General features: G+C 56.7%; 8 protein-coding genes across 8 annotated transcripts; 5 read left to right on the top strand and 3 right to left on the bottom strand.

Moving 5' to 3' along the window:
* Positions 1 to 19: 19 nt before the first annotated feature.
* On the bottom strand, positions 20 to 2,625 carry BJ171DRAFT_487119 (uncharacterized protein). Its single transcript, XM_053109256.1, has 4 exons — positions 2,454 to 2,625; positions 2,277 to 2,355; positions 1,784 to 2,136; positions 20 to 1,629 (listed from the first exon to the last, which is right to left on the bottom strand). The coding sequence occupies exons 1-4, from the start codon at positions 2,526 to 2,528 to the stop codon at positions 211 to 213; spliced, it is 1,926 nt and encodes a 641-aa protein (XP_052971556.1). The 5' UTR covers positions 2,529 to 2,625; the 3' UTR covers positions 20 to 210.
* Positions 2,454 to 4,534, top strand: BJ171DRAFT_118277 (uncharacterized protein). Its single transcript, XM_053105522.1, has 6 exons — positions 2,454 to 2,999; positions 3,121 to 3,186; positions 3,322 to 3,507; positions 3,634 to 3,800; positions 3,917 to 3,983; positions 4,174 to 4,534. Exons 1-6 carry the CDS (start codon positions 2,814 to 2,816, stop codon positions 4,339 to 4,341), a joined length of 840 nt encoding a protein of 279 aa, XP_052971555.1. The 5' UTR covers positions 2,454 to 2,813; the 3' UTR covers positions 4,342 to 4,534.
* Positions 4,535 to 6,960: 2,426 nt separating this feature from the next.
* Positions 6,961 to 8,441, top strand: BJ171DRAFT_118236 (uncharacterized protein). Its single transcript, XM_053105521.1, has 6 exons — positions 6,961 to 7,198; positions 7,287 to 7,457; positions 7,551 to 7,655; positions 7,756 to 7,884; positions 8,023 to 8,220; positions 8,297 to 8,441. The coding sequence occupies exons 1-6, from the start codon at positions 7,058 to 7,060 to the stop codon at positions 8,408 to 8,410; spliced, it is 858 nt and encodes a 285-aa protein (XP_052971554.1). The 5' UTR covers positions 6,961 to 7,057; the 3' UTR covers positions 8,411 to 8,441.
* A 362-nt stretch (positions 8,442 to 8,803) lies between these two features.
* Positions 8,804 to 9,923, top strand: BJ171DRAFT_487114 (uncharacterized protein). The gene is made up of 4 exons (XM_053109255.1): positions 8,804 to 8,915; positions 9,026 to 9,347; positions 9,513 to 9,544; positions 9,640 to 9,923. The coding sequence occupies exons 1-4, from the start codon at positions 8,862 to 8,864 to the stop codon at positions 9,856 to 9,858; spliced, it is 627 nt and encodes a 208-aa protein (XP_052971553.1). The 5' UTR covers positions 8,804 to 8,861; the 3' UTR covers positions 9,859 to 9,923.
* Positions 9,924 to 11,507: 1,584 nt separating this feature from the next.
* Positions 11,508 to 16,705, top strand: BJ171DRAFT_418538 (uncharacterized protein; the record flags this gene model as incomplete). Its single annotated transcript, XM_053107347.1, has 14 exons — positions 11,508 to 11,978; positions 12,033 to 12,117; positions 12,255 to 12,439; positions 12,530 to 12,652; positions 13,042 to 13,180; positions 13,315 to 13,406; positions 13,592 to 13,966; positions 14,025 to 14,235; positions 14,382 to 14,482; positions 14,612 to 14,704; positions 14,819 to 15,103; positions 15,236 to 15,502; positions 15,626 to 15,842; positions 16,038 to 16,705. 14 exons carry the CDS (start codon positions 11,508 to 11,510, stop codon positions 16,703 to 16,705), a joined length of 3,312 nt encoding a protein of 1,103 aa, XP_052971552.1.
* Positions 16,706 to 16,870: 165 nt separating this feature from the next.
* Positions 16,871 to 17,960, bottom strand: BJ171DRAFT_487112 (uncharacterized protein). Its single transcript, XM_053109254.1, has 4 exons — positions 17,866 to 17,960; positions 17,675 to 17,761; positions 17,504 to 17,562; positions 16,871 to 17,365 (listed from the first exon to the last, which is right to left on the bottom strand). Exons 1-4 carry the CDS (start codon positions 17,884 to 17,886, stop codon positions 17,278 to 17,280), a joined length of 255 nt encoding a protein of 84 aa, XP_052971551.1. The 5' UTR covers positions 17,887 to 17,960; the 3' UTR covers positions 16,871 to 17,277.
* Positions 17,961 to 18,179: 219 nt separating this feature from the next.
* On the top strand, positions 18,180 to 19,661 carry BJ171DRAFT_620932 (uncharacterized protein; the record flags this gene model as incomplete). The annotated part of the gene is made up of 6 exons (XM_053115424.1): positions 18,180 to 18,353; positions 18,607 to 18,738; positions 18,878 to 18,960; positions 19,056 to 19,138; positions 19,278 to 19,353; positions 19,523 to 19,661. 6 exons carry the CDS (start codon positions 18,180 to 18,182, stop codon positions 19,617 to 19,619), a joined length of 645 nt encoding a protein of 214 aa, XP_052971550.1. The 3' UTR covers positions 19,620 to 19,661.
* A 328-nt stretch (positions 19,662 to 19,989) lies between these two features.
* BJ171DRAFT_620922 (uncharacterized protein) lies at positions 19,990 to 22,235 on the bottom strand (the record flags this gene model as incomplete). The annotated part of the gene is made up of 2 exons (XM_053115423.1): positions 19,990 to 20,575; positions 20,713 to 22,235. 2 exons carry the CDS (start codon positions 22,233 to 22,235, stop codon positions 19,990 to 19,992), a joined length of 2,109 nt encoding a protein of 702 aa, XP_052971549.1.
* Positions 22,236 to 22,617: the final 382 nt, after the last annotated feature.

Here is a 22,617-nt window from a genome sequence, read left to right as displayed (position 1 = left end):
CAGAATCACGATGTGTGACTCGGCGATCGCCCACAGGGCTTGACGGATGCGTCCAAGATCGCGCTATCACAGAGACTGTCCTCTGAGACATGTCATGGCAACGATGGGGTGTATTTACTCTTCTCGGAGGAGTCCAAGTGAGGCTACCGAAGTGCTTGGTGGATCTCATTGTGTGGATCTCGCTCTGTACCTTCCTTTCCCGCTGCTCTCTTATGCTTGATCGCCATCTTGGTCGTGATCGTGCTCATCCGGCTCAAACTCTCCTTCCTGATCGAGAGCCTTCTGCACCAGCTGCTGTATTTCGTTCTGGCCAGCTTGGCTCTCGAGATAGTCGTTCACATCGAGCTCTGACTGCTCGTCTCCATCGGCCTTTGGAGCACCTGGCTTTGCGGTCTTGGGCGACTCGGCGTCAAGCAAGTCCGTGGCATGCCTCAACACCAGACCGACTTCTTTTGCCAGTCCGTCGGAGTCGCCAGAGCCAATGGTCTCTTCAGCGCGGTTGGATGCTTGGATCTCGCTTTCCTTTGGGCTCACTACCTCGGGCGTATCTGGGACGGTATTCGGCGCCTCCTTGCTCTCCGTCAGAGCGCCGGTGCTGGTCGCTGCATTTGGCGGTTGCTGGGACTGCGACGTCTCATCTTGGTACGGATTCTCTTCTTTGCCCTTTGGCACTTCGCAGATGGCACTAAGCTTCCAGAGTTGATGCTTGGACAAAAAGACGCGTGTGAGCAGCCAGTGCTCCAGCGACAAATTGCCACTGCCGATACGATGCAGGTCCTTTGCAGCTGCAGGGAGCGTAATTTCGGGCGTAGGGATCTTCTGGGTCTTGCCTGCAGGCTTCTTGACCGCTGCCGCTGCCGCAGCGTTGATGCGGACCTGGTCTTGGAATTCCTGGTCGGGCGAGCCCTTGCCAAGACAAAGTTCGAGAGTCTGCGCGAGTTTGGCGAGTTCAGCTCGGGTGTCGATGCTATCGGGCTTGACTTGTGCCTGGTCCGTCAGAGCCAGGAGCCTCGTCGCTTCATCACGGAAGTAGCCAAGGCAAGGCACGACAGTGATCACGCCCCCGCCGGCGTAGTGATGGAGCAGGATTTCATCCACAAGCTGGATGTGGTCTTTCGGCGTGCGTGCTTCCAGCAGGCCTTCGAGGTGCTTGAACACTTCGAGTGTCTTGGGGCTGACGCTTGCCCAGGCCGTCGCGAGTCGCTGAACCTCAGGCGATTTGAGGGCCCTCCACAGCGCCTGCGAGCCCGCGAGGTCTCGATAGACATAGAACAGGACAAACACGGCGTTGATGATGTGCTGGATGGCACTGGCCCAGCCGACCTGTGCTTTGGGAGGCTGGCCCTTCTCGGGGGCTGCCAGAATGGCATGGATGGCGACGTGCTCCAGGAATCGGGCATAGTCAGCGCAGCCCTTGGCTTCGGGTGACGATAGAACGGCAATCGGGTCGGTCGTGTTTTGCGGAATGAGCTTGGCGAGCAAGTCGACGTTGGTCAGGACGATCTGCTTGGCCAGCTCGCTGCTTGTCCACAGCTCCAGCGGCGCGATGGCTACCTGGCGATAGATGCTCTGGATGCTCTCGAGCTTGGACTGATAGATCTGCACGTCCTCAAGCAGCTTCCGCAGGACCTGCGGCAATGGATGGCAAGGGCGACGCCGTTAACAGTGCTCGACGATATCGTGTGGATCGTCCGCAGCTCGAGTCCACGGGCTGCCAATTGTGATGCCGATCTGAGCAAGACCCCAGGCACTGCAAAAAACGACTCATTATCGCCCAACGCACCGACAAAGACGCCGCTTCGCCATTGCTCCGCGCGGCATTCCATTCGGCGACGGCATTCCGGTGCAGGGCCGAGTACTGGGCGGCTTGCAGCGACAGCTTGGAGACAGGAATCACAGGAAGCTCGGCAACGTTGGATCTGCGCTCGTTGTGAACACTGCGCTTGAACGACTGGTCCGAGACCAATGTTTGGCCAACCGGAAGGCGGTTCTGCGTCGCATCTTTGGGCTCGGGTGTTTGCACAGCAGCGACATCCAACGAGCGGACACGAGCACGGACAATCTCCTCGGCACGTTGAAGGAACAGATGTGCCTCGCGGAAGGCATCCAGGATATCTTGGGGCAAGTTCGCGATCTCTGCGGGATGAGAGAGGAGCGAGGGTGATGGAAATGGCGATGGTTGTTGTGATGGTGATGGTTGTAGCAGTAGTGAGCGGTCGCTGCAGTCGATTATCGCAGCAACGGCAACCGAAGACGGATTGAATCGGCTCACCGACCCTGGTTGTTCCACTCGATGCCCCTGGCGATCTTGACGAGGTTCTCGTTTGTTGCCTTGAGATAAGTGTGGTATGATTCCTGTTACGGACATGAGTGAGACAGGCATTCGCACCAGAGCGAGACGACAGTTGTGCATGGGTGCGGGTGTCCAAATCTCCTGGTGGGCCAGAACATGCCTTGTATCGCTCGCTAGCGAAGAGAGCCGCAGCCTCTTCCTGGAAGGCGTTGCTGCTGGATCGACCCTCGGACATGGCGTGGAGTGGTCTGATGCAGCACAGGAGCGAGCGGGCTCGGATGGAGGACTTGGGCGGAGGGCTCGGCTGGTGCAGGCCGGAGGCGGGCAGATGGGAACCTGAGCCGGGGATGAGCGTTGGCCAGGGCTCGCCCTCCATGACACCCGCCCAGCCATCGACACAACTCTTGCCGGCTCTGCCCTGTTGTCCCTGACCGACATCGGCGCCGCACCGGCTTCGACACCCATCCCTACAACCGCCAGCACCCCGGCCTCGGCCTCGGCCTGTCCTTGCTGGCCCGCGATGAGCATCTCGCATGTCGACGCCTCTCTGCCGTCGCTCCAGGCTGTTCTGCCGCTGGTGCCGCCGGATCAGCCCACAGCGACGGTGACATCGGTCTCACTGCATGCGAATCGCATCGAGTTTATTGACCCGGTGGTGCTTGCCAAGTTCCCAAACCTCGTCCTCCTCGACCTCTCGAGCAACCAGGTATTTGGCTTGATCTGGGCTGTTTGCAGCCTCCTCCACAAGCGCATCGGTTCATACACTCGACAATGAGATCAGGGCTGAACGTGATCCATGTGGTTACGAATCCGCCGTTCGAATGCAGATCAAGAAGATGCAGGGCCTCGAGTGTTTGGGCAAGCTGCAGGAGCTGAATCTCTCCAACAACAAGGTATGCGCAAGCCAGACGGCCATGCAACCAGCTTGGATCGTGAACAACAAGCATTCGAGCGAGTTCCCAGAATCTGCGTGCCGTATGAATGACCCTGCACTCCTTCCGCCGGCATCACATCGCTCGATGACACAGATCGATGTCCTGGAGGGCCTGAGGAGCCTCGTCTCTCTGCGACGCCTCTTGCTGTCCTTCAATAACATACGCCATTTGGACGGATTTGTCGAGCTGCACGGAGATCAGTACTCGCTGCAATCACTGGATCTGTCTGGAAACAAGATCGAGTCGATAGGCGAGCTGCGATACCTCGCTGGATGCAATGTACGTCGACACTAGTGTCTTGAGCCACATGGACCATCGTTCAGAGGGTTACTTGCAGCACTCAAGCCAGACTCGCTCTTGCAAGCACGGATGCTGGCTGATACTATGACATTCTGCACTCAGAAGCTCAGGTTCCTGTCGCTCCGGAGCGACCCAGCCATATCACAAAAAGCCAATCCGGTCTGCCGGCTGCCCGAGCTCACGGCGAGCTTTGTATTTAGCCTCCTCCCTCAGCTCATCTCATTGGACGGGAAGGATATGTTCGGAAACTTGACTGAGGGTACGACGGCCGGGTCTGTTGTCGGGTCTGCTGTCGGGTCTGCTGTCGGATCTGCTGTCGGATCTGCTGGCACTCACTCAGAGGGCGCTCATGCAGCAGCACTCACCGTTCTGAACCATTTGGCCGCAGAGCTTCAGCCACTATATGGGTTCGAGGATATTTTGGACTTGGCCAGTGCAGGCTTGCCTCAGACGCGGTATGGTGTCGGCCAGCAGCGAGAGGACTCGGGTTGCTACTAGTCGGCAAACCGAATCGGCTGACAAGCTGCATAACATTGCAAGACAATGCGGGGCCGCCATGTCAATGCAACATTGGCTCAGTGGTCCTGTTTTGATATGCTGCTTAATCCGCCGCTTGATCGTTTTTTTGGCCGTGGGATTATGCAGCTTGTCGAAACCTTCCAGGCGCAAGGACCAGCCACGATATACTCGCTCCACAGCCCGCCGACCCGCCTATCCACCGATCGAGGCATCGCCGAACGCTGGTTTGCCAAGAGGCGTCCTGTATCGACTCGGCGAGACAGAGAAGCGGCTCTCCGAGCCACCTGCCCCTGACAGCACTGCCCAGCAAAAGTCTGACGCACAAATCGAGAGAATCGAGCGGCTGGAAGAACAGACTGCCAAACTTCTCCAAAGCGTCACTCGCTCAGATCCAGTCCCTGCCTCGTTCCTTCCCAAAGCCAGCGCTCTCGAAGCAAACCGCATCAGCCAGCTCGAGTCTCAGATGGCGCAGATGATTGACCTCTTCACCAAGCGGCAGCTGTTTGACGAAGAGCAGCGTCTCATGATCCACGAGCAGCGGATGCGACAATCCACATGGCTCGCCCGTCCTGTCGGTAAACAGGTGCGTATCAAGCCATTCGGCCACAGGCAAACTTTGACCAACCGAACCAGTTGCCTGATTGCCTGATTGCCTGATTGCCTGATTGCCTGATTGCCTGATTGCCTGATTGCCTGATTGCCTCATAGACACATGCTCAGACTCATATTCAACCCTAGACCCAGACCGAGCCGCAGAACCTCTCCGCATTGCATCTGTTCGAAGATGAAGATGTAGCCGACGATCTTGATTCGATGTGAGTTTGTGGACAAATCAGTGCCTACTGCACACTATTACAGCTGAGACCTGCGCTGCCACCAAGCTCGGTATTTGTCTGAGTGGCGAGACAACACCTTCCGTGACGCCTGCTGGCCTCGACTGAGATGACTCCTCTCCGGCCATCAGTCCCAGCAACGACATGCCCAATGTTCGGGATGCCCGTGTACCATCGAACTCGCGCTCCAGTACCAAGCCCTCGGTGCGCAAAGTTAGAAAGAAGCGCGAACCAGCCTCTCATGGACTCAACGGGTATGGCTTGCGATCCCACGGTCGACTTGGATCTGTACCAATCTTGCGCTGCTGCATGCAGCTTCGTTTACCGCCCTTTGTCCTCAACTATGCTGCTTCTAATGCCAGGACCGACACGCTGGCAGACCAGAGCGACGCCGACCAGACTTTGATCTCCAAGACCGCGAATTCCCGCCTCATCGCTGAGCTGGAAGCCGAAGAAGCCAAACTACGAGAGCGGGATCAAGCTCAGCAAGAAGAAATTGCTCTCCTGAAGCAGCAGCTTGAGCAAGCACAGGAGCAATCTGCGACGGTCATGGACGAAGCGACGCTGTCGAAACAAAAGGTACTGCGCGTCGAGGACCGATATTGCAGCATGATCAAAGTGCCCGTGCTGCTGGCTTATCGACTGCAACGAATTACTGCAAGCAGGTTGCTGATTTAGAGATTCAGCTAAGTCTATGCAATGCAAAGCTCTCCGAGTGTCAAGATGAGCTCGAAACAGCCAAATGCACCAGTCAAAAACACCAGGACAATATCAGGCAACTTGAGCAACTCACTCGCGAACTGACGGAGCAGTCCCAAGCCCAGACAAAGCACTTGAGCGGGCTGGAGAAAATGAATGAAGAGCGCGGTCTAGAGTCGAAGCGAATGACTGAGGAGGCGAAAGAGCACCGGGCTGAGATTGGCAGCTTGAAGGTATTTGTGTGAGCGTGTATGATGCTGTGGGGGATCGTGTCTCGCACGGTGGCTATCGAGAGTCGATCGAACGATAGAGCCTTTAACACCAAATCGCTGACTCGCGCCGACACGTTTAGAGCCAGCTGGCTGGCGCCATGTCGCATGCTGCCCAGCTCGAGGACGAAAAGTCAATGCTGAGCCTCAAGTTCTTGAAGGACAGAGAGCAGACCAAGATCAAACTCGCCGAGGTACTCCTAGTTGATGGCTGTTGAGTATGTAGTAGACACTGGAGGTGTCGTCCGCTGGGAGATCTTCAGAGCACACGTCCGTGTGAATTGACAAGATTCACTGGACATGGCATCGCAGTATCGCCGAGAGAACGAGATATACAAGGGAACCATCAAGCAGCTTCAGAAGGATCTACAAGCATCGTACGACACGATCCGGCTGCGCGATCAAGACAATCACCAGCGAATGCAGGAATATATCAGGTAAGCCTCGAGGCTGCGGTTGATGTGATATGCAGCAGGGACAAGCCGGCAGCTTCGCTGTTCATACCAATCTTTGTCCCTCTCTCTGCTCTTGCGACTCAGGACGAGCGCAGTGGATATTAACGCTATGATCCGAGAGTCGACCGAGAGCATGCTCAAGAAACATCAATCCCAGAACGAGGAGCTTGAGAGGGCCTTACGAACAAGCAGGCACACCTATGACGAAGCAAAGGGTAGATTTGAGCGCGAGCTCGACGGTGGGTCCCGAATGAATCGAGTCACAGCCAACGTCTTTGCTTTCATAGAAACAGCCGTGCCTGAGTCATGAATCAATAACCAAGCTAACCAGACGATCCTCGTACCGGACGGAGACAGCCGAAAGGCAGGCATGCTCCAAGCTCAGGCTCGAGTACCAGCAGCTGCAGCTTCGATTCGCTGAGGAGCAAAAGGTATCTGGTGTAGGTGTGCAGCCTCAATTTGCTGTTGGCTTTCCGGATTCTCATGCATACCTTGATATCAGGCTGCAGCATCCCTGCGGGACAAGGAACGAGAGCTCGGAGATATTGTCAAACAAATGAGTGTCGCCCTGAAAGACCACAAGTCACAGATTGACGAACTTCGCGCTCATAACAGCGCGTCCCTGGATCTACTCGAGGTAACTCCTGAATCGCCGGTGCTGACAGCCAGGGGACAAAGCCCTGATATATCGGTTCGATGACCGTACACCTGCTGAACCCAGGAAAAAACCCAGGAATACGAGCGGAGAATCAAGATGCTGCAAGAAACGGAGGGCGAAACGGGCAGGCGACTTCGGGACTCACAAAGCCGCGTCCGAGAGTTGGAGGACCAAGTTCGGCAGCTCGAGAATAGCCGCGCTGAACGGCAGCTGGCTTCCGACGAAGCGTCCAGGAGGGTACGTATCGCACTTCCAAAGCACATGCGTGGTGATCTGCAGATTGACAGAGACAGCCAATTCTGACGAATAGCAATGGCGTGTATAGCTGGCCCACGAAGCGAGCGAGTTGAAGCAGACGCTCAGCAAACTGGAGACAGAGCGAAAGCAGCTCCTCGAGAGGACTGACTCGGCAGAACAGGCGCTTCGAGTCAAGAACAAGATGCTTGACGACCAAAATGACACCATACGCAAGCTGAAACAGAACCTCGACAACAAGGTGGGGACGGGCTGAGAGCCCATGACTTGCGACAAAGATGGATGCTACATCTCGCCACTCACACGTTCTGTTGAATCGCTTGACCGCCGCCAGAGCCGCGAGCATCAAGCGCTGCTAGCTGATGTTGCCAGTCGGGAGCAGGCATTCACGCAGGCCATCGAAGAAGAGCGCAGCGTGAGCCAGACACTCAAAGAAGAGGTAGCCATCGCAGTCGCCTCCTAACGTGTGAATATGCTCCGGGATTCAGATTGACTGAGCAGCAATGTATCCTCACCGACAGATGGATGCCCATGAACAGTTCATTGAAGATCTGCAGAACGCGAGTATCGCACTGAAGAGCGAGCGCGATGCTCTGCGAAAGGAAGTGGCAGAAATGTCGCGGCGCCTGAAAGAGCGCAACGAAAGCATCGAGCTGATCGAGCGGGAAGTAAGCATTGCGGGCGGAGACGATGTGTGACTAGAGGAGATTCTCAACCAGTGACATCATCGGCGCTTGCTGAGTATGAGGACACTGTCTTGTTCTATCGGCATGTTGCTGATTCGAGTCATCGGCCTGCAGGTTGAGAAGGTCAAGCACACTTTCCACGCCAAACAGGAGAGCCTCATTGTGGACAAGAACGAGGCCCTAGCGGCCAAGGCAAATGCAATAGCCGAGATGAGCCAGCAGCTGGCCACACAAGAATCCCTTCTGGCCAGTCTGGAGCGGGAAAAGTCCACGTTGATGGACCGGATCGCAAGGCTCCAGCTTGATGTCGGCGAACAGGTGAGACTGCATTGATTTGACACATGAGTCCAAGTTCCAGTGGTGAGTCTAATGCGGTGGCGGATGTCACTTACAGCGCGAACGACACGAGGCAGAAATGGCCGCTCTACGAAGCGAGGTCACGGAGCAGAAACAGCGGATGGACGAGAAACTCACCCGAATGAAGAGCATGCTTGCGTCGATCGAATAGCCACGTTGGGGACACCAAGGCATCGGAGCAGTCCACGAATGAGATCACTGTTCTAACAGAGCTACTGCAAAGCCATGGCGTGCGTGGGGCTGATAACGGCTCTGCAGCGTACTCGACAAGATACAATACAACGCTTCTTACTGACACACATATGGAATGGGAGATGAAAGGGATGCAGCACGGAGCATGACAAACGAGCGTCCCCAGCCGATGGCTCAAACAGGGCCGATCACGACTCTGTCGCCCGCATGGACAGCCCACACGGACTGTATGCATGTTTGAGATGCCCCCGCTTCTGTGGATGCAGGATGCCTTGCGAGCGCAAAGGCGCTTTCCGTGAAATGAACCCGCGGGCCAGTGCTGGCGCCTTTTCTCTCGTGCACTCTTGTCGGCATCTTATCGCCTTCGGGGCAGCCCTCTGACATTTCATAAGAAAAACGCATCGCACGCAATGTCCGACGTCGACTCTGAGCTTGACGCAAAGGAAGAAGGGCCCACCATCGGAGTATGCCTCTGATATCGCATGGCACTGCCTGTCGGCCGGGCAGCGTCAAGGACGCGACTGGATGCCAGATAATGCCCTACTCACGTATATCAATGCGGTCTGGCCCGCAGGTGTACGAAGGCGAGCGCAACGAGCAGACTGAGCGACACGGAAAGGGCAAGAACCAGTTTCCAAATGGCGATATCTACGAAGGGCTGTATGGCAACGGCAAGCGCAACGGATACGGCACGTATCGATGGAAGTCTGGAACGCGTTACGTCGGCGAATACCAAGATAATATGCGCGAGGGCAACGGATTCTTCATCTATCCGGACGGAAGCAAATACAAAGGCGAATTCCAGCAGAACAAACGACAGGGACAGGGCACATATCTCTATGCGAACAACGATGTGTACCAGGGCGGCTGGGAGAACGATAAAAAACACGGCTTTGGTAAGTTGGCTTGAGACGCCGTTGCTGAAGCAGTGGGCGAGAGCAAATCGATGCCACTGAAGCCGACGCTCGATGCTATCGGAGTCTGTGCTCGATGCCGCCAGGGTTTGTGCTCGAGCCACTGACATTTGAGTTTGCTGCCACAATCGCTCTGGGCCGGTCCAGGCACCTACATCTACGCATCGACGGGGAGCAAGGTATGCGCACAATCACTGCAGCCCGAGTTGGCGGTGGTAGCGTTGCAGGGCGCCTTGACCATTCGCTGATATTGTCATCACTCACCGGGCGCCAGAAAAAGGGAACGTGGGTCAACGGGGAGTTCCATGGAAAGGGAGAAATCATCCACCACGACCACAAAATCATCGGCAATTTCACCCACGGGATTGCTGACCTTCCGGCCAAGATCATGTTCATGAACAATCCCTACTACATCAAAGAAGTCAAGGAACACAAGCTTCTGAACCAAGAGCCTCTGCCGCCAGCCGGGGAAGTGCCTTCTTCGGCCCAGTAGCGCCCGCGTCCCCGATCAGTGATGAGCATGAGGCATCCGTGTGTTTGGTGAATACAAGTCTCTGGGTCGATCGACGACAGCTTTTGTTCATTTGTTTCATTCTTATATCCATGCACATTGGCGAGACTTCTTGACGGGAGCAATTGACCCACCAGCACCGCCCTTGGTGCAGTCCCCAACAGAAGGGTTATCTTGGGACGCCGTGACTATGGCTCCCACCGGTCCACCCTCCTTGCAGTGATTGAACCGCCCAAGGCAATCATACTATTGGCTGCGCTGGCACTGCGCTATTGCAGCCTGACGGGCGAGACGCCCCTTCTGCATCGAGGGCATGCCATCGAGATATCCAAACTTGTTAGTCAAGCTCACCATGACGGTACTAAATACAGCATGCTGACGAATAAATGGAACACATCGTCTCATTCGGACAAACTCGGCGTAGTCGGATCATATCGCACACCCGGTCAAGTGGGCCAAGTCATTTCCCTGTGTGAGGGAGATGCATGGAGTGAGTGAGCACGATGGGGACCAACGAGCCGTTGTAGATACAGCCACTGCAGGTCAGAGCAAAAGACATAACTGGGAAGACGCAGGGCAAAGAGCAATATCGCTGGTTTGGGTGCAGATCGAGGCCGTCCAGCCAGATCGATCGACATCAACCGACCCACAAGCCATCCGCGTGTGAAGGTGTCTCGTTTCAAATCAGTTCGCTGCAATCCGTTGAGAAATAGCAGCCCACCGCAACAGCTGGATGCGGCCCCTGAGCAACAATGGGCCGCTTGATCCGCTGATTGATCTCAGCAGCAACTGCCCTCACTCGGCGCTTGAGAAAGCCACAGTCTACACTTGGTCCACCATACCACCTCGCCTCCCAAGCGCTTGCACGCTCGCTTCACTACTGTTCTCTTGACTCTACCATCAGTCTCGGCTCCGCTGCTCCAGCTTCTGCGACTCGGCTGCAGCACCGCTGCTCCCACACCCACGATGGCCTCAGTGTTCAAGAACACCAACAGCAAGCTCCACATGTCTGTTGGCAGCTTGCCCTCGGCGAGCTCCAACAAAATATCGAGCCTGGCTCGATCTGTATCGTCCAACGAACTGAGCGAGCTTGCGATGCTTGGTGCCCAGCTCCATCCGCTGCCCAACCCACAAGCCCTGGCGAGCAAAGGCACGATGCCTGCAGCTCCGTCTCCGGGTCCACGTCGGAAATCTCTCGATACTCACTCGGTGACTCGCTCGCCATCATCGTTTGCCTTTCGCGGCCTGGGTAGTGCGAGCTCTCTGTCTCGGCTGCCGCCTCCGGCCCGCAAGGGCATATCCAACAGCGCCGGAACTTTGACTTCACAAAAGAGTGGCGTGAGCACACAGAAGGGAGGCGTCGACGGACCGCTCAAGGAGGTTGAGAAGCACGGATTCTCGGGGCTCTGGAACCATCCGGTGACGAGGTGGATATGGATCTCCACAACGAGCTTTGGGCAGCCGGTGCTTGCGATAGTAGGCATGATGAAAGGACTAACTGCTGGCACTGACTCTTTGCAGATGCTACTTTCTGATGTACTTGATGGCCCATGATCTCCAGAGCTTCTTTGTATGACCCTCCATTCCCCTGTTCGCCATGGCTCTGAATCGATGCTATCTGCAGGACACCGATGGCGGATGGGCTGGGCCAGGGAAAGACCAGTCTGCGCTCGTTAGCTCGATTCGCACGCTCGGGGCGCACCTGCCCTTCGACCCATCTCCTCGCTCATATCGCTGATTACTGCTTCTATCCCAATCGGTATCCCTGCGTTGCTCGATCGAAACCACCGCCATCACGACTCTGGACGGATGTCGACGTGCAGCTCTTGCGGCTGGAGGCACAGGACTATCGAGCACTGTATCACTCGCTGCATGCATCCTATCGCAAGAGCACAGCGCTTCGAATATTCAACTCATATTTATCGGCACACGCCGTCCTGCCGCTGCGATGGGGAAGCAAATGGGAACCGACCTTCCGGAAAGTCCTCACAACGATCAAATCCAATCTGGACGCAGTCGATATCACCCTCTACGACGAGCTTGGCTACCTGACCCTGCAGGTGCTGGAGGACATCTACGACGGCGCTTTCCCCTGCGACGATGTGCTCTTGCTGGCTGGACTCGCATCCGAAAAGGACATTACCGTAATATCCAAGCTCAACGACCAATCCGATGCTCCATTCAAGGATGCTCCTGCGTTCGAGCGCAGTGCATTCTATCAGGCTATGTGCACCGATTTGTGTATGTGTTTCTGCACAGCAGCCAGGCGTCCATCAACACCCATCGTTTGATTCTCAGCGCCGCATCCATCCGCTCCTCATTTTTTCCCTATGAGCAACACTGACTTACGCCCGTCCTCCACAACCACATCTGTGCAGGTGGAACAAGACATCTGACCACCGCCCAGTACAACCGCGCTGGGGAGAGGATCATGGACATGCCTGTCAACTACTTCTCGGACCCCGAGGTCGTCAACCGGATCATCCAAATGCTCGAGAGCATGGAGGTGGACTGCCACAACTTTCGAAACCGCGGGGTCCACCGAACGGGCAGCATCGGAAAGGTGAGGATCCTATTGCCACGCTGCATCGCTCGGCAATTCCAGCCAGGTTGATCAAGGCTCGCTGCTGCTGACTAACTTGCGCGAGGACAGCAATCGGGTTCCAAGTCTAAATCGCCTGGCCAGACGTCCAGCAAGTCCACAGCAATTATCGAGGAAGAAACACCGCCGCAGTCCTCGTATCCAAGCAAGACGTCCTCGAAGCGTAGTTCCTCGGTATGATCGCACCCCCCGAGCCCTCGCATCGGTGGTCAGCGAGCTTGGCGGTTTGGAAAGGAGACGGCCTTCTGTGGGGCTGTATAGGTTCTTTATGATCTTATATTGCGGCCCGGGTTGGTTGCTTCGAGGGCTGAGTCTCATGCGTAGGAGCACGCAGTTGTTTCGAGTGACTCATGCACACACTCTCGGTTCGCCGCACCAACGACACGAACGACACGAACGACTCGATGACACGAACCACACGAACGACTCGACGACTCAACTTGCGCAATATCATCCCGCGGCTGGGGCTGTGTCAATCCGGACTGGGCTCTCGGCTGCACCACCCGTGCTGTCCGAATCGGCGCAAGCAGCAACCAGCGGGAGGGTCGGGTTACTCTCTGCAGTTGCAGAAGATCATGGACACAGCACATGCTTTTATCCAACAATCTAGCCACGACAAGCGCTTCTGCGAGGCTTGTTTTCTCAGACTCTCTGCTCCCTCCGAAGAGCAGCCCCAGGCTCCGACTATGTACCAGTGTCAATGTGAGTCACACGCACGCGGCTGGCCCACCAAGTCGGCACATGGGCTGATGCGCATCCGTCCTGTCCCTCTGGTCTCGCCTTGTTTGTCCTGTCGGCGTGGCCCGTCTGACCAACCTGGTCCGTTTGCCATTAAGCCTGTGGGATCATATGCCACAAGACATGTCGGAACAAGATAGGGATGCCATGCATCAAGAAGGTTGACGTCGAGGAAGACGACGCAAACGAGGTAACCATTCGGGTGTGCGTGGCGCTTCAAAGTTGAGTCAGAAAGGAGCAAGGGCATGTGGCTCGCATTGGCCAAGGAATCGGGGCCGGGATTGCTCACGCTTGGCACGCATTCATTCACGATTTGCATATAATCCGCTGCGTCTCTGGTCTGGCCCTCGGATTTGTCGGCCGTGCCCCTATGAGCAGATGCACTCGGAGAAGGTCCGGAAGCTGACTGAAAAAATCCAGGCAATACAGAAGGAGGTCGACATCGAAATGAAGATCCAGGACGGGCTAGACAAGATGAATCGAGCAAAGACCGCGCTATCTCCGTCCAAGAAGAAGTCGACCTCGTCGTCTGAGCCTGAGCTTACTGTCCAGGCAGAGAACTCAAACAAGAAACTCGAGGTTCTCAAGCACGAGCTCCAGAAGTGCAGGCTTCAACTTGCGGCGCTGACGGCCGCGGTCACACCGACCTCGAACTACAACAAGTCTCTCGGCAGCATCGATAAGCTCCAGAGCAGCGACGAGCCGGACACATCAAATGTAAAGGCAAGTACGAGCACCGCCCCACCCCTCGTCGACATCGAGAGAGCGCCTGAGGCACTTGGACTGACCATGTGTCCTTATGCTGGAGCAGGATTCAATCAACAACCTGGATGAGATTCAGAAAGGCGAGGTCATCAAGCTTACGTCGGTTGACTCCCAGTCCAAGACCGAGTCCACAAAGGCGTTCTTTATCACTCCACAGATGACGTGCCGCGACTTGATTGTTTCGGCTATATCCAAATTCATGCTTCCTGGATTCGAGGAGGAGTACCAGGTGTTCTACCCCTCTGAATACGGAGGTCGGTAGACCGCTGTGCTGAGACCTCGATATACGTCGCCATTGCAACGGCGACACCTCGGCTTTGCCCGCACTGCACTGCGATTGTCATTATTACGAGCCACTGACACACTGACATGGTGCATTGCCCCCGCTTGGCTCGTGCAGACGTGCCCCTTCGCGGAGAAGACCACCCGTTGTCTCTCGGCACAACCCTGACGGTCAGCAACTTCAAGCTGGCAAAAAAGTTTGACTCGAGCCGACGGATGGTAAGGCTACGCAGCATGTGAAGCTGTGGATCTGGTTGCCATTTCAGTGTCACCCATCGATTGTGTCTGCGCTCCCCTGATCCACAGTCGAGCCAAAAGACCGAGTCTCCGGTGATCAGCAGCCATGAGGAACTCAATGAACAGCGAAAACAGATGGCCGTCGTCATGGAGATATGCGACACAGAAACGGCCTATTTTTCTGATCTAAGCAATCTGGTGGAGGTGGGTGAGACTGTGCAGCCGGGCAGGAGGGTGGACTGCAGTGTCGTGTGCAACGCTTGTCCCGAATCGCCTGTCTCGTTTGCAGCATGCTTGCTGATTTCGGTGGCGGTGCAGATCTTCATGAAGCCTCTTCTCAAGATCGGGCCAAACTATGAACCGGACGTCAGCATGATCTTTTCCAACATCCAGACGCTTTTGGCCACCCACGGAGACATATCCAAGAGGCTCAATCAGAAGCGCGACGAGTTGGTTGGAAACCTGACGATGGAAATGCTCGGCATATTCAAGGATAAGCTGGGCGAGTTTGATCAGTATGTGACATACTGCTCCAACCAGCACACAGCGCGGAGGCATCTCGCTAAAATGCGGCAGGATGTCAAGTTCAACTCGACTCTGCTGGTAAGCACAATCCGACAGTCCTTCGGAGACGCAAACCTCAGTGTCGGCAGTGCCATTTCACTTTGGAAGTGATCTCCTCTGGCCGCCTGCATCGATGGCAACACAGCGGCTCACTCGGCCCTTTGCTTCCAGATGTGCGAGGCCAACCCAAAGCTGCATAAACTTGCCCTGACCGATCTATTGGTGAAGCCTCTCCACCGAATCACACGGTATCCGCTGCTGTTCAAGCGGCTCCTCTCTCACACCGCCAAAGTTGCGCCCGAATACGAAATCACAAACAAGTTCATCACCGACTTGGACGCCAAGATCCAGCAAGTCAACGATGAGATCCACCTCAAGGAGGCCGCCTATCGCATCAACTACATTGACGAGAACATCGAGTTTCCGAGCGGGATCGAGGTCGGTCGCAGCAGCCGTGACAAACAGACATCCATGATTACAGCCTTGATTGTGGTGTAGGCACCGGCGGGCATCTTCCGACTCTGTCGCTTACTTGCTGCTCTGTCCGTTCTGCCCTGCCAGAAATTCAAGCTTGCAGATGCCGAGCGCGAACTGATATCAGAAAAGACCTTCACGCTGCTCAAGAAGAACACGGCTGTGTCATACGATATCATCGTCATGCTGTTTTCGGACCTGGTACTCTTGACCAAGCCGAAGAAGGGCGATCAGTTTGTTCTCCTCAAGCCACCGATCCCGTTCGAGGCGGCAGTCTTCCTCGACAAAACCGAGGGCTCCGAAGGTGAGTTGTGCAGCCACCCCAGTTGTTCGCGGCATGCCGAGCATGGCAGACCCTGCCACCATGCTCCTGGCCGATCGCTCGATGGCTCTTTGCGTCGTGGCTCGCTGCTTTATTCGATGGCAATGTACAATCCCTCGCTCTGAATCGTGACGCCAACAGATCCTGACTATATCCGATGGCACCGCAACATCGCAGGCCGCAGCCACATCTTCCAGATCATCCATCTGCAGCAGGAGGTCTATACCCTCGAGGCCTTCTCAGCATTCGACAAGAACTCGTGGCTGGGCGAGGCCGAGCGATTGCGGTCGTTGTTCTGCTGTGCACACCTCGGCCAAGAACGTGCAGTCCTCCAGCCCCCGCTCGAAGCATATACCCAGACCTCTTTTGCCGACGATGCCCTGGAGTTGCTGCCCTCTCCGTTGCCAAGCCCGCGGAAGAAGCCCAGCCCGAGCAAGCTCGCAGGGGAAATGGTACTGGCGTTTTCAGACCACGACGTCTCGCCAAACGCCCCCGCCGCGGTTGTCGAGCTTGCCCATGCCGAGCGCATCTCGGCGTGTCGTTCGTTCGACAGCCTGAGCGTGCACTCTCAGGAGGCCCAAGAGCCCGGAACCAAGCGCACGTCCTCGGCCGGATGGGGACAGATGTTCAAGGGCGTCAAGAGCTCGGACACCAGCAAAGACATGGCCCGGAGCCTGGATTCGCGCGGCGTCATCGGCAGCTGGTCTCTCACCCCAACCGATCGGGAACGCAAGCGCAACTCGTCGCAAACGCCCTCGATCCCTGGGGCAGGGACGCCGCCGACACCAAAGAAGGAGAGCAATCGCTCGGACCGCAAGGGCAGCGCACGGGCTGCGAATCCATGAGCCCGCCATGATCGTGGGACGTCGATGCACCGTAGTTGGTTGGGAGTCGCATCCTCAAATGAACGTAGAAAGCAATAATAGCCACATTCTGAGCCATGTACCCGTGAGTCGGCAGGTGCTGACTTGCCCTGGCAAAGGGCTAGCACGACATGGCCGGCAGTTTCGTTTTTGGCTTGAAAAGCTGTGTATTTTGGGCGGGTACTCTTTGCTGATACATGCTGGTGCATGGGTCAGTCAACGCTGGTACCGATACCCGAGACAGCTTCGCCGGTCGCATGTCCGTCGAATCATCGCAGCTGCGGCTCGATCGCGAACTTGGTGGCCCAGGAACCAAGCAAGTTGGCACCTTGCAAACCCCGGTCACTCGATACCGACACGGCTGCCGGTGTCGGTGACTATTCAGTTCATTATGGATGCTGTTCTGAAGCTCGCAGTTGGCAGTCCATCAGTGCATACGTGGTTTGAATGCGAAGAGCAGAGCTTGGCCGTCAATCTGGGATCGGGATCGTCGGGTTCTGTTGTTGGGGTTTGGGCTCGGTTCGGTGGATGCCCAACCCACGCTGCGTTGAGGCTCAGGCAGCCATGACTGAGGTTGGGATCTGGAAGGTGGACTCGGGATCGTCATCCTCTCGCTGGAATTCGTCGGGGTCGTAGATGACTCTGGAAGCGATGGGGGCGCAGTCGATTGGGGCCGCAAAGTGAGCGGGTGGTCGTCGTTGCAGGAGCCTCCAGTTCACGATGACCACTAGGCTCGGGTGCCACGGATTCAGCAAACTCAGTGTGCACAAGCCAACAAACCTGATGATGAGCGAGCAGCTCGGACATCGGCCAATTTCTTCACCATCGTAAATCTCGTCCTGGAGCGACAGGGTTCCAGAAGGGCGCTTAGAACAGGCGACAGGCGAGCAGCGTCGCCGGACGAATGGGAAGGGACGGACTGGGGCACGATTACGGAGAAGCTGTCTTTACCAGTGTGATCTGGAACTTGTCGCCACAGGGACAGGGATAGAAGTAGGTCTTGGACTCATCGTCAAAGTCCATGTCCTCGATTTCGATCTGGGCCAGCGCAGAGAAAGCCATGTGAGCACCGAGGCTCCACACAGGACACTCCAATTCCGGACACTGCAGCCAACGCACTGCATGCAGCCCGCTGCGATTACCTCGTCGTAAAAGCTGGTCATGGCGCCGTCCGTTCGGTGAGCGTCCTGATGGATGCGGGGCGGATGCGAGGCGGATGCAAGTCCAGGTCCCAGAACCACCGCCGAACCTGCCAGCCGTTTTTTGTGTTGGTCGCACAAGCGTGACCTCCGACCCGCACTCGACCCGCACTCGACCCGCACTCGACCCGCACTCGACCCGCACTCGATCAGGCAGCGCGCACGTGATGCCTTCGGAGCGGGCTGGGCTTCGCTGATGCATCATCTCCTTCCCTGCCCGTTCCGCACCGTCCCCAGCGAGCGAGCAACCAGAATCAATGTCGGACCCAAGCCCATGGCCGGCGCCGGATCAGGACGACCAGGATGCTGTCTACGAGAACGATGACTGCAAGGTCCTGACACAAGCCTGGATCAACGAACGATGTGCGCCCGAGCTCCTCCCGTTCGAAACCCAGGTCGTCGCCAACCTGACGGAGATGATCGAGGCGCAGGTGGGGAAAATGTCTGGGCCAAATGCCCGCCAGCGATCTGACTGCAACCTGGATCCGCTACCACGTACCTGTTTCCGGATCATTCAGTGCCAAAGACTGCCGCTCGCGGAGCCGTCGTGCGCTGGGCCATTCCCTGTCGTGCGAGTACGAGTGCGATTGCACCGCCGGATCACCCTGCTTAATCTGCGGCAGCATTCGCTGCAATGCATGATCCCATCCTGATTCATCCGCGGCTGCCTACTGGTGCGCACAGACCGAGTGCATCAGCGCTTTCAACGATGCCGAACGAACTTTTGAGGATACATTTGCCAACATGATGCTGGAGCAGGAGCTCGAGCGAATCAAATTCGTCATCAAATCGTATCTGCGGACGCGGCTCAGGAAGGTCAGTCGCAAGCAAGCCAGGCTTGAGGATCGCATGCGCTTACCCGATGCGCACGTTTGGCCGAAGGAACGGTGGTGGTCCGACGATCGCGCAATGCTGAGTGCTTTCCTCCTCTCCCATATCGATTAAGGATCACTAGATCCAGGAACACACATTTTTCATCCTGAACGAGGCCGAATACAGCAGCCGGCTGTCGCCAAAGGAGCTTGAGTTTGCACAGAGGTGGGGCTCGCAAGCTCAACGGGATCGATTGGCGGACACGACATGCTGCTTTCGTTCAAAGCCGATGGACTGATACAGAACGACTCGTTGGACAGATTCCAGGCGCTCCGGGATCACTGTTGCGAGCAGTCCTTCCTGAATACCCTGCCCCGGTCGTACCAGAAGCCGGAGGAGCGAGGTGAGAGCCAAAGCATGCAAATCTCCAGCGCCATCGTTGAAGAAAGCGATCCTATAATGCCACAAGGCGTCGAGCCCATGTTGTGGCTGAGGTGTCGCTCCAGCGAGATGATATTGACACGATCATCTCCATTCCGCAGCGACGGCACCAGACATGAATGAGGCAATCTTTTGTCGGATACGCGAGGATATCGGCGAGTTCCAGCTGATCGACAGGTACGAGTAGGTGCTTCGTCGATCGCGGCGATATGGGCGATTGTCTGCTGTATGGACTCCAGGACAATGGAAGGGGCATTCTCTTGGGGCAGTTTGTTTCCTGTTCTGAGTGAGTCCCCCACCACTTATTGTGATTCCTGGCATATGTACCCTCTCCATGCTCATACAGTCTTGAGACGATCGAACTACGGAAGGATGACCTGTACATTCTGCCATACCAAGCCATTCGAGAGCTGCTGAGGCGAAACCTTGTGGATCTCATCTAACCCAGACAGACAAGACTCACTGCTCGTGCACGTCTCGTCGCTGCCCAAGAAGCTGGTACAACTCCACCCAGGCAACTCGCACCCAGGCACTGGAATCGCTTGCGAGCAGTGGCGATTATGGCGCTCTGCAGCGATGAGCTTAGATTTGCGTCTGGGTGACCACGAATGGTGCATGAACCATCGCAGCAATGCTGGGATCTCTGAAGCGACCGATCGACACGAATACAGGATGACGCAACGCTTTTCTTGGAAAAGGGTTATTGTTCGCCGGGCTCGGTCCGCGATCGAGCGACCCAGAGACCCGTCTGCAACTGCCCAAGGATGCCAGCTCCCTGCGCGGTGGACTCGGACTAAGGCGACGATTGTGCACTCAGGGTGTGGCCGCCCACTCGGTGCGATAGCGTTTGAGGTCAAAGCTCGCATCCTGGAGCCGCTCACGCATGATCCTGGTGAGCACCTTGCTCTTGTACCTTTCCCAGTGCTTCTTGTCGATGGTGGAAAGATAAGTGCTCAGTGTTTGATCCTCTGTCCAGTTCCAGTACTCGGTCGAAGCCACGCTGCCGCTGAGTTCCTCGCGGGCACTATGAATCTGCAGGCACCCAAGCTTGCACTCGGTGATGGAGCGCACAGATATGCTGGACTTGGTTTCGCGGGCCGTGTTCATGACGATCGGGGCCTCGCCAAAGTAGTCGAGCTCCCGAAGGAGTCCGAGACGCACGAGGATGGTCGAGCCGTCATCCATGTGCAGCGACTTGAGGACCTCGCAGGTGCCCTTGATAATGAAGTGCACGTATGTGATGATCTGGTTCTCGCTGAGGATAAACTGGCCCTTGTCGCAGCCTCGGATGACCATGATGCTGGCGAGAAAGTGCAGGCGCTCAGACGTGAGTGTAGATAGGGTGCCGACTCGACGAAGGAACAGGACGTTTTCGTGGTACTGGAACTTGTGTGCGAATCTGGAAGGAAAATGGAAGTCCGAAAGGGGTGAATGTGTCAGAGCCCGATGCACCACCCGCTCTTGATCGGCATCGGGCGCATGTGGTTCGGTCGCCGTCGAGCGCTGTCAGCATCTCGGCCGGCCTGAGCCATATACCCCGACTCTGACCCGCGGCAGACTTGCCTGACAACTCGGTTGTAGTCGATTTTCTCGACCTTGAGTAGCATGCAGGAGCCAGCTGTCACGGCAGTGCCGCTGCGTGGGACCTCGTTCAGGAGCGCGAGCTCCCCAAAGCCGTCGCCGGCCTCGATAGTGGCAACGAGGATGTTTGCGTTTGTGCTGGAGTTGCTTGTCCAGATATTGACCTTGCCGGTCAGTACGACGTACCAGCAGGTACCGATGTCGCCCTGCGAGAAGATCACCTTGTTGTGGCCGCACTCTACCAGGGTGGCGACGGTGCACAGCTCCTTCAGCACTTGCGAAGATATGTTTTTGAAGGCCCGCTGGGCACGCAGGTAGGCGAATATGTGCTGGACATCCTTGCGCGATCGCCGCTCCCTCTTCCTCAACAAGTCGATGGTGTGGTCCAGCACTCGGCTGCCTCGGTCTGGTTGCTCCCCGGGACGCAAGGAGCCGGTGCTCAGCTTCAGCTTTGAATTGCTTCTGTCCGAGTCATCGCCGTAGTCCTCGTGAGAAGCTCGCGGCGTCTTGAGAGCGCCTTTGCTGGGTGTCGAGTCGGACCCATGGCGGATCTCAGTGACTGCGATGGTGGGGATGTCGATGTGGGCGACATGATCCCTCTTCCCGGAGTACCGAGTGAGATGCAAGGACTTGAGTCGCTTATCAAAGTTTGCATTGCGTGTGTGCGAACGGCTGATGATGCCATTGATGGTCTCGGCCACAATCGAGGGCAGCGACTCGTCCGAGGCATCGTTGCTGCTTCGCTGTCGAGGCTTTGCCGAGCCAGCCGAGCGAGTGTGCGAGTCAGGATGCGCATTTAAATGATGCGAGAGGTGGATGGGTCTGGCAGAGCTGCTCTCGCCGAGGATTGTGGACTTGCGTCGCTGCTTGGATGCTGTTGCGATCGTCGGCATCTGATGGGGCTTGGGTTTGGGCTGGTCCGGGGTCACGGATACGAGGAAGCCCTTCTTTTTCCGCTCGGCAGCAACCCTATGCAGATCTTGGAGATAGGACTGTCGCCGGAAGGTGCGACTGGTTTCCTCGGCTTCGGCCTGGGTGATGAAGCAGCTCTCGAGATTGTCCATGAAGACATCGTGGGTGAAGCTGTCTGCGACGTCCGGCTCCTGGTCCATGAGCAAGGAAAGGGGAACGTCCTTGTCCCAGAGCCGACTGGAAATCTTGCAGAGCTTATTGACGTCGACCTTGGCCGCGGCAAAGTACTGCGAGTAGGTGGTGCTTGGCCGCTCCTCTGCGTCGGGGCTCTCGTGCGGGTCGTCTCTGACAAGGCGTGGCTGCTGGCGGGAGACCAGTGCCCGCCGAGTCGTCGATGATATGGCCCCCGGGGTCTTTGGCGGGATACCCGCTGGGGCATTGAAGGGCTCGAGCTCGTCCAGCGCGAGCTTTTCGCACGGGTAGATCCACCCGCATCGTGAGTAGACCGAGTCGGGCACACTATTCCAAGTTGCGGCAAGCTTGCGGATATCGACGTGGGCGGCCATGTTCGACGAGCGGCATTCAGATCGATGGATCAGATCGCCGCACCAGCTGGGAGGAGGAGTGGCAGCCAGCGAACACTGCAGCTCGCTTCCCTCTTGACTGGCCCACAGCGAGGCATCGGCATCGGCATCGGCTTGCGTGGGAAGCGGAGTCGGACATATGTGTGCGGCAGCGCCACTCCAATCACAGACTCGATGTGCTTGGTGTACTTGGGCGCCGGCCATGCATGACACCGCTGTCGGTCTCGACCCACAGCACCGACCCACAGCATCGACCCATAGTCGATCTGTCCCATCGATCTGTCCCATCGATTCGTTATCGATCCATCGTAGATCTGTATCGGCGAACCACCGCGCCGATGCCGAACACCGCCGCGCCACATGT

Source organism: Polychytrium aggregatum (genome assembly GCF_025602895.1).
Source record: "Polychytrium aggregatum strain JEL109 chromosome Unknown BJ171scaffold_2, whole genome shotgun sequence".
Classification (NCBI taxonomy): domain Eukaryota; kingdom Fungi; phylum Chytridiomycota; class Chytridiomycetes; order Polychytriales; genus Polychytrium; species Polychytrium aggregatum.
Note: the sequence above shows the minus strand (reverse complement) of the source record. Positions and strands in the feature narration are given on the sequence as shown.

What these genes read in the sequence shown, in the direction of transcription:
- BJ171DRAFT_487119 (XM_053109256.1), bottom strand. Translation starts at nt 2,528, where the DNA reads ATGTCCGAGGGTCGATCCAGCAGCAACGCCTTCCAGGAAGAGGCTGCG. An exon ending in TCGCTAGCGAGCGATACAAG is followed by an intron (nt 2,356 to 2,453) that starts GCATGTTCTGGC and finishes TGTCCGTAACAG; the next exon opens with GAATCATACCACACTTATCT. An exon ending in GCGAAGCGGCGTCTTTGTCG is followed by an intron (nt 1,630 to 1,783) that starts GTGCGTTGGGCG and finishes CCATTGCCGCAG; the next exon opens with GTCCTGCGGAAGCTGCTTGA.
- BJ171DRAFT_118277 (XM_053105522.1), top strand. Translation starts at nt 2,814, where the DNA reads ATGAGCATCTCGCATGTCGACGCCTCTCTGCCGTCGCTCCAGGCTGTT. An exon ending in TCGACCTCTCGAGCAACCAG is followed by an intron (nt 3,000 to 3,120) that starts GTATTTGGCTTG and finishes GTTCGAATGCAG; the next exon opens with ATCAAGAAGATGCAGGGCCT. An exon ending in GATACCTCGCTGGATGCAAT is followed by an intron (nt 3,508 to 3,633) that starts GTACGTCGACAC and finishes TGCACTCAGAAG; the next exon opens with CTCAGGTTCCTGTCGCTCCG.
- BJ171DRAFT_118236 (XM_053105521.1), top strand. Translation starts at nt 7,058, where the DNA reads ATGCTGCAAGAAACGGAGGGCGAAACGGGCAGGCGACTTCGGGACTCA. An exon ending in AACAGAACCTCGACAACAAG is followed by an intron (nt 7,458 to 7,550) that starts GTGGGGACGGGC and finishes GACCGCCGCCAG; the next exon opens with AGCCGCGAGCATCAAGCGCT. An exon ending in AGCTTGATGTCGGCGAACAG is followed by an intron (nt 8,221 to 8,296) that starts GTGAGACTGCAT and finishes TGTCACTTACAG; the next exon opens with CGCGAACGACACGAGGCAGA.
- BJ171DRAFT_487114 (XM_053109255.1), top strand. Translation starts at nt 8,862, where the DNA reads ATGTCCGACGTCGACTCTGAGCTTGACGCAAAGGAAGAAGGGCCCACC. An exon ending in CGATAAAAAACACGGCTTTG is followed by an intron (nt 9,348 to 9,512) that starts GTAAGTTGGCTT and finishes GGGCCGGTCCAG; the next exon opens with GCACCTACATCTACGCATCG. An exon ending in ACGCATCGACGGGGAGCAAG is followed by an intron (nt 9,545 to 9,639) that starts GTATGCGCACAA and finishes ACCGGGCGCCAG; the next exon opens with AAAAAGGGAACGTGGGTCAA.
- BJ171DRAFT_487112 (XM_053109254.1), bottom strand. Translation starts at nt 17,886, where the DNA reads ATGACCAGCTTTTACGACGAG. An exon ending in ACAAGTTCCAGATCACACTG is followed by an intron (nt 17,563 to 17,674) that starts GTAAAGACAGCT and finishes CTGTCGCTCCAG; the next exon opens with GACGAGATTTACGATGGTGA. An exon ending in AGCTGCTCGCTCATCATCAG is followed by an intron (nt 17,366 to 17,503) that starts GTTTGTTGGCTT and finishes CATCGCTTCCAG; the next exon opens with AGTCATCTACGACCCCGACG.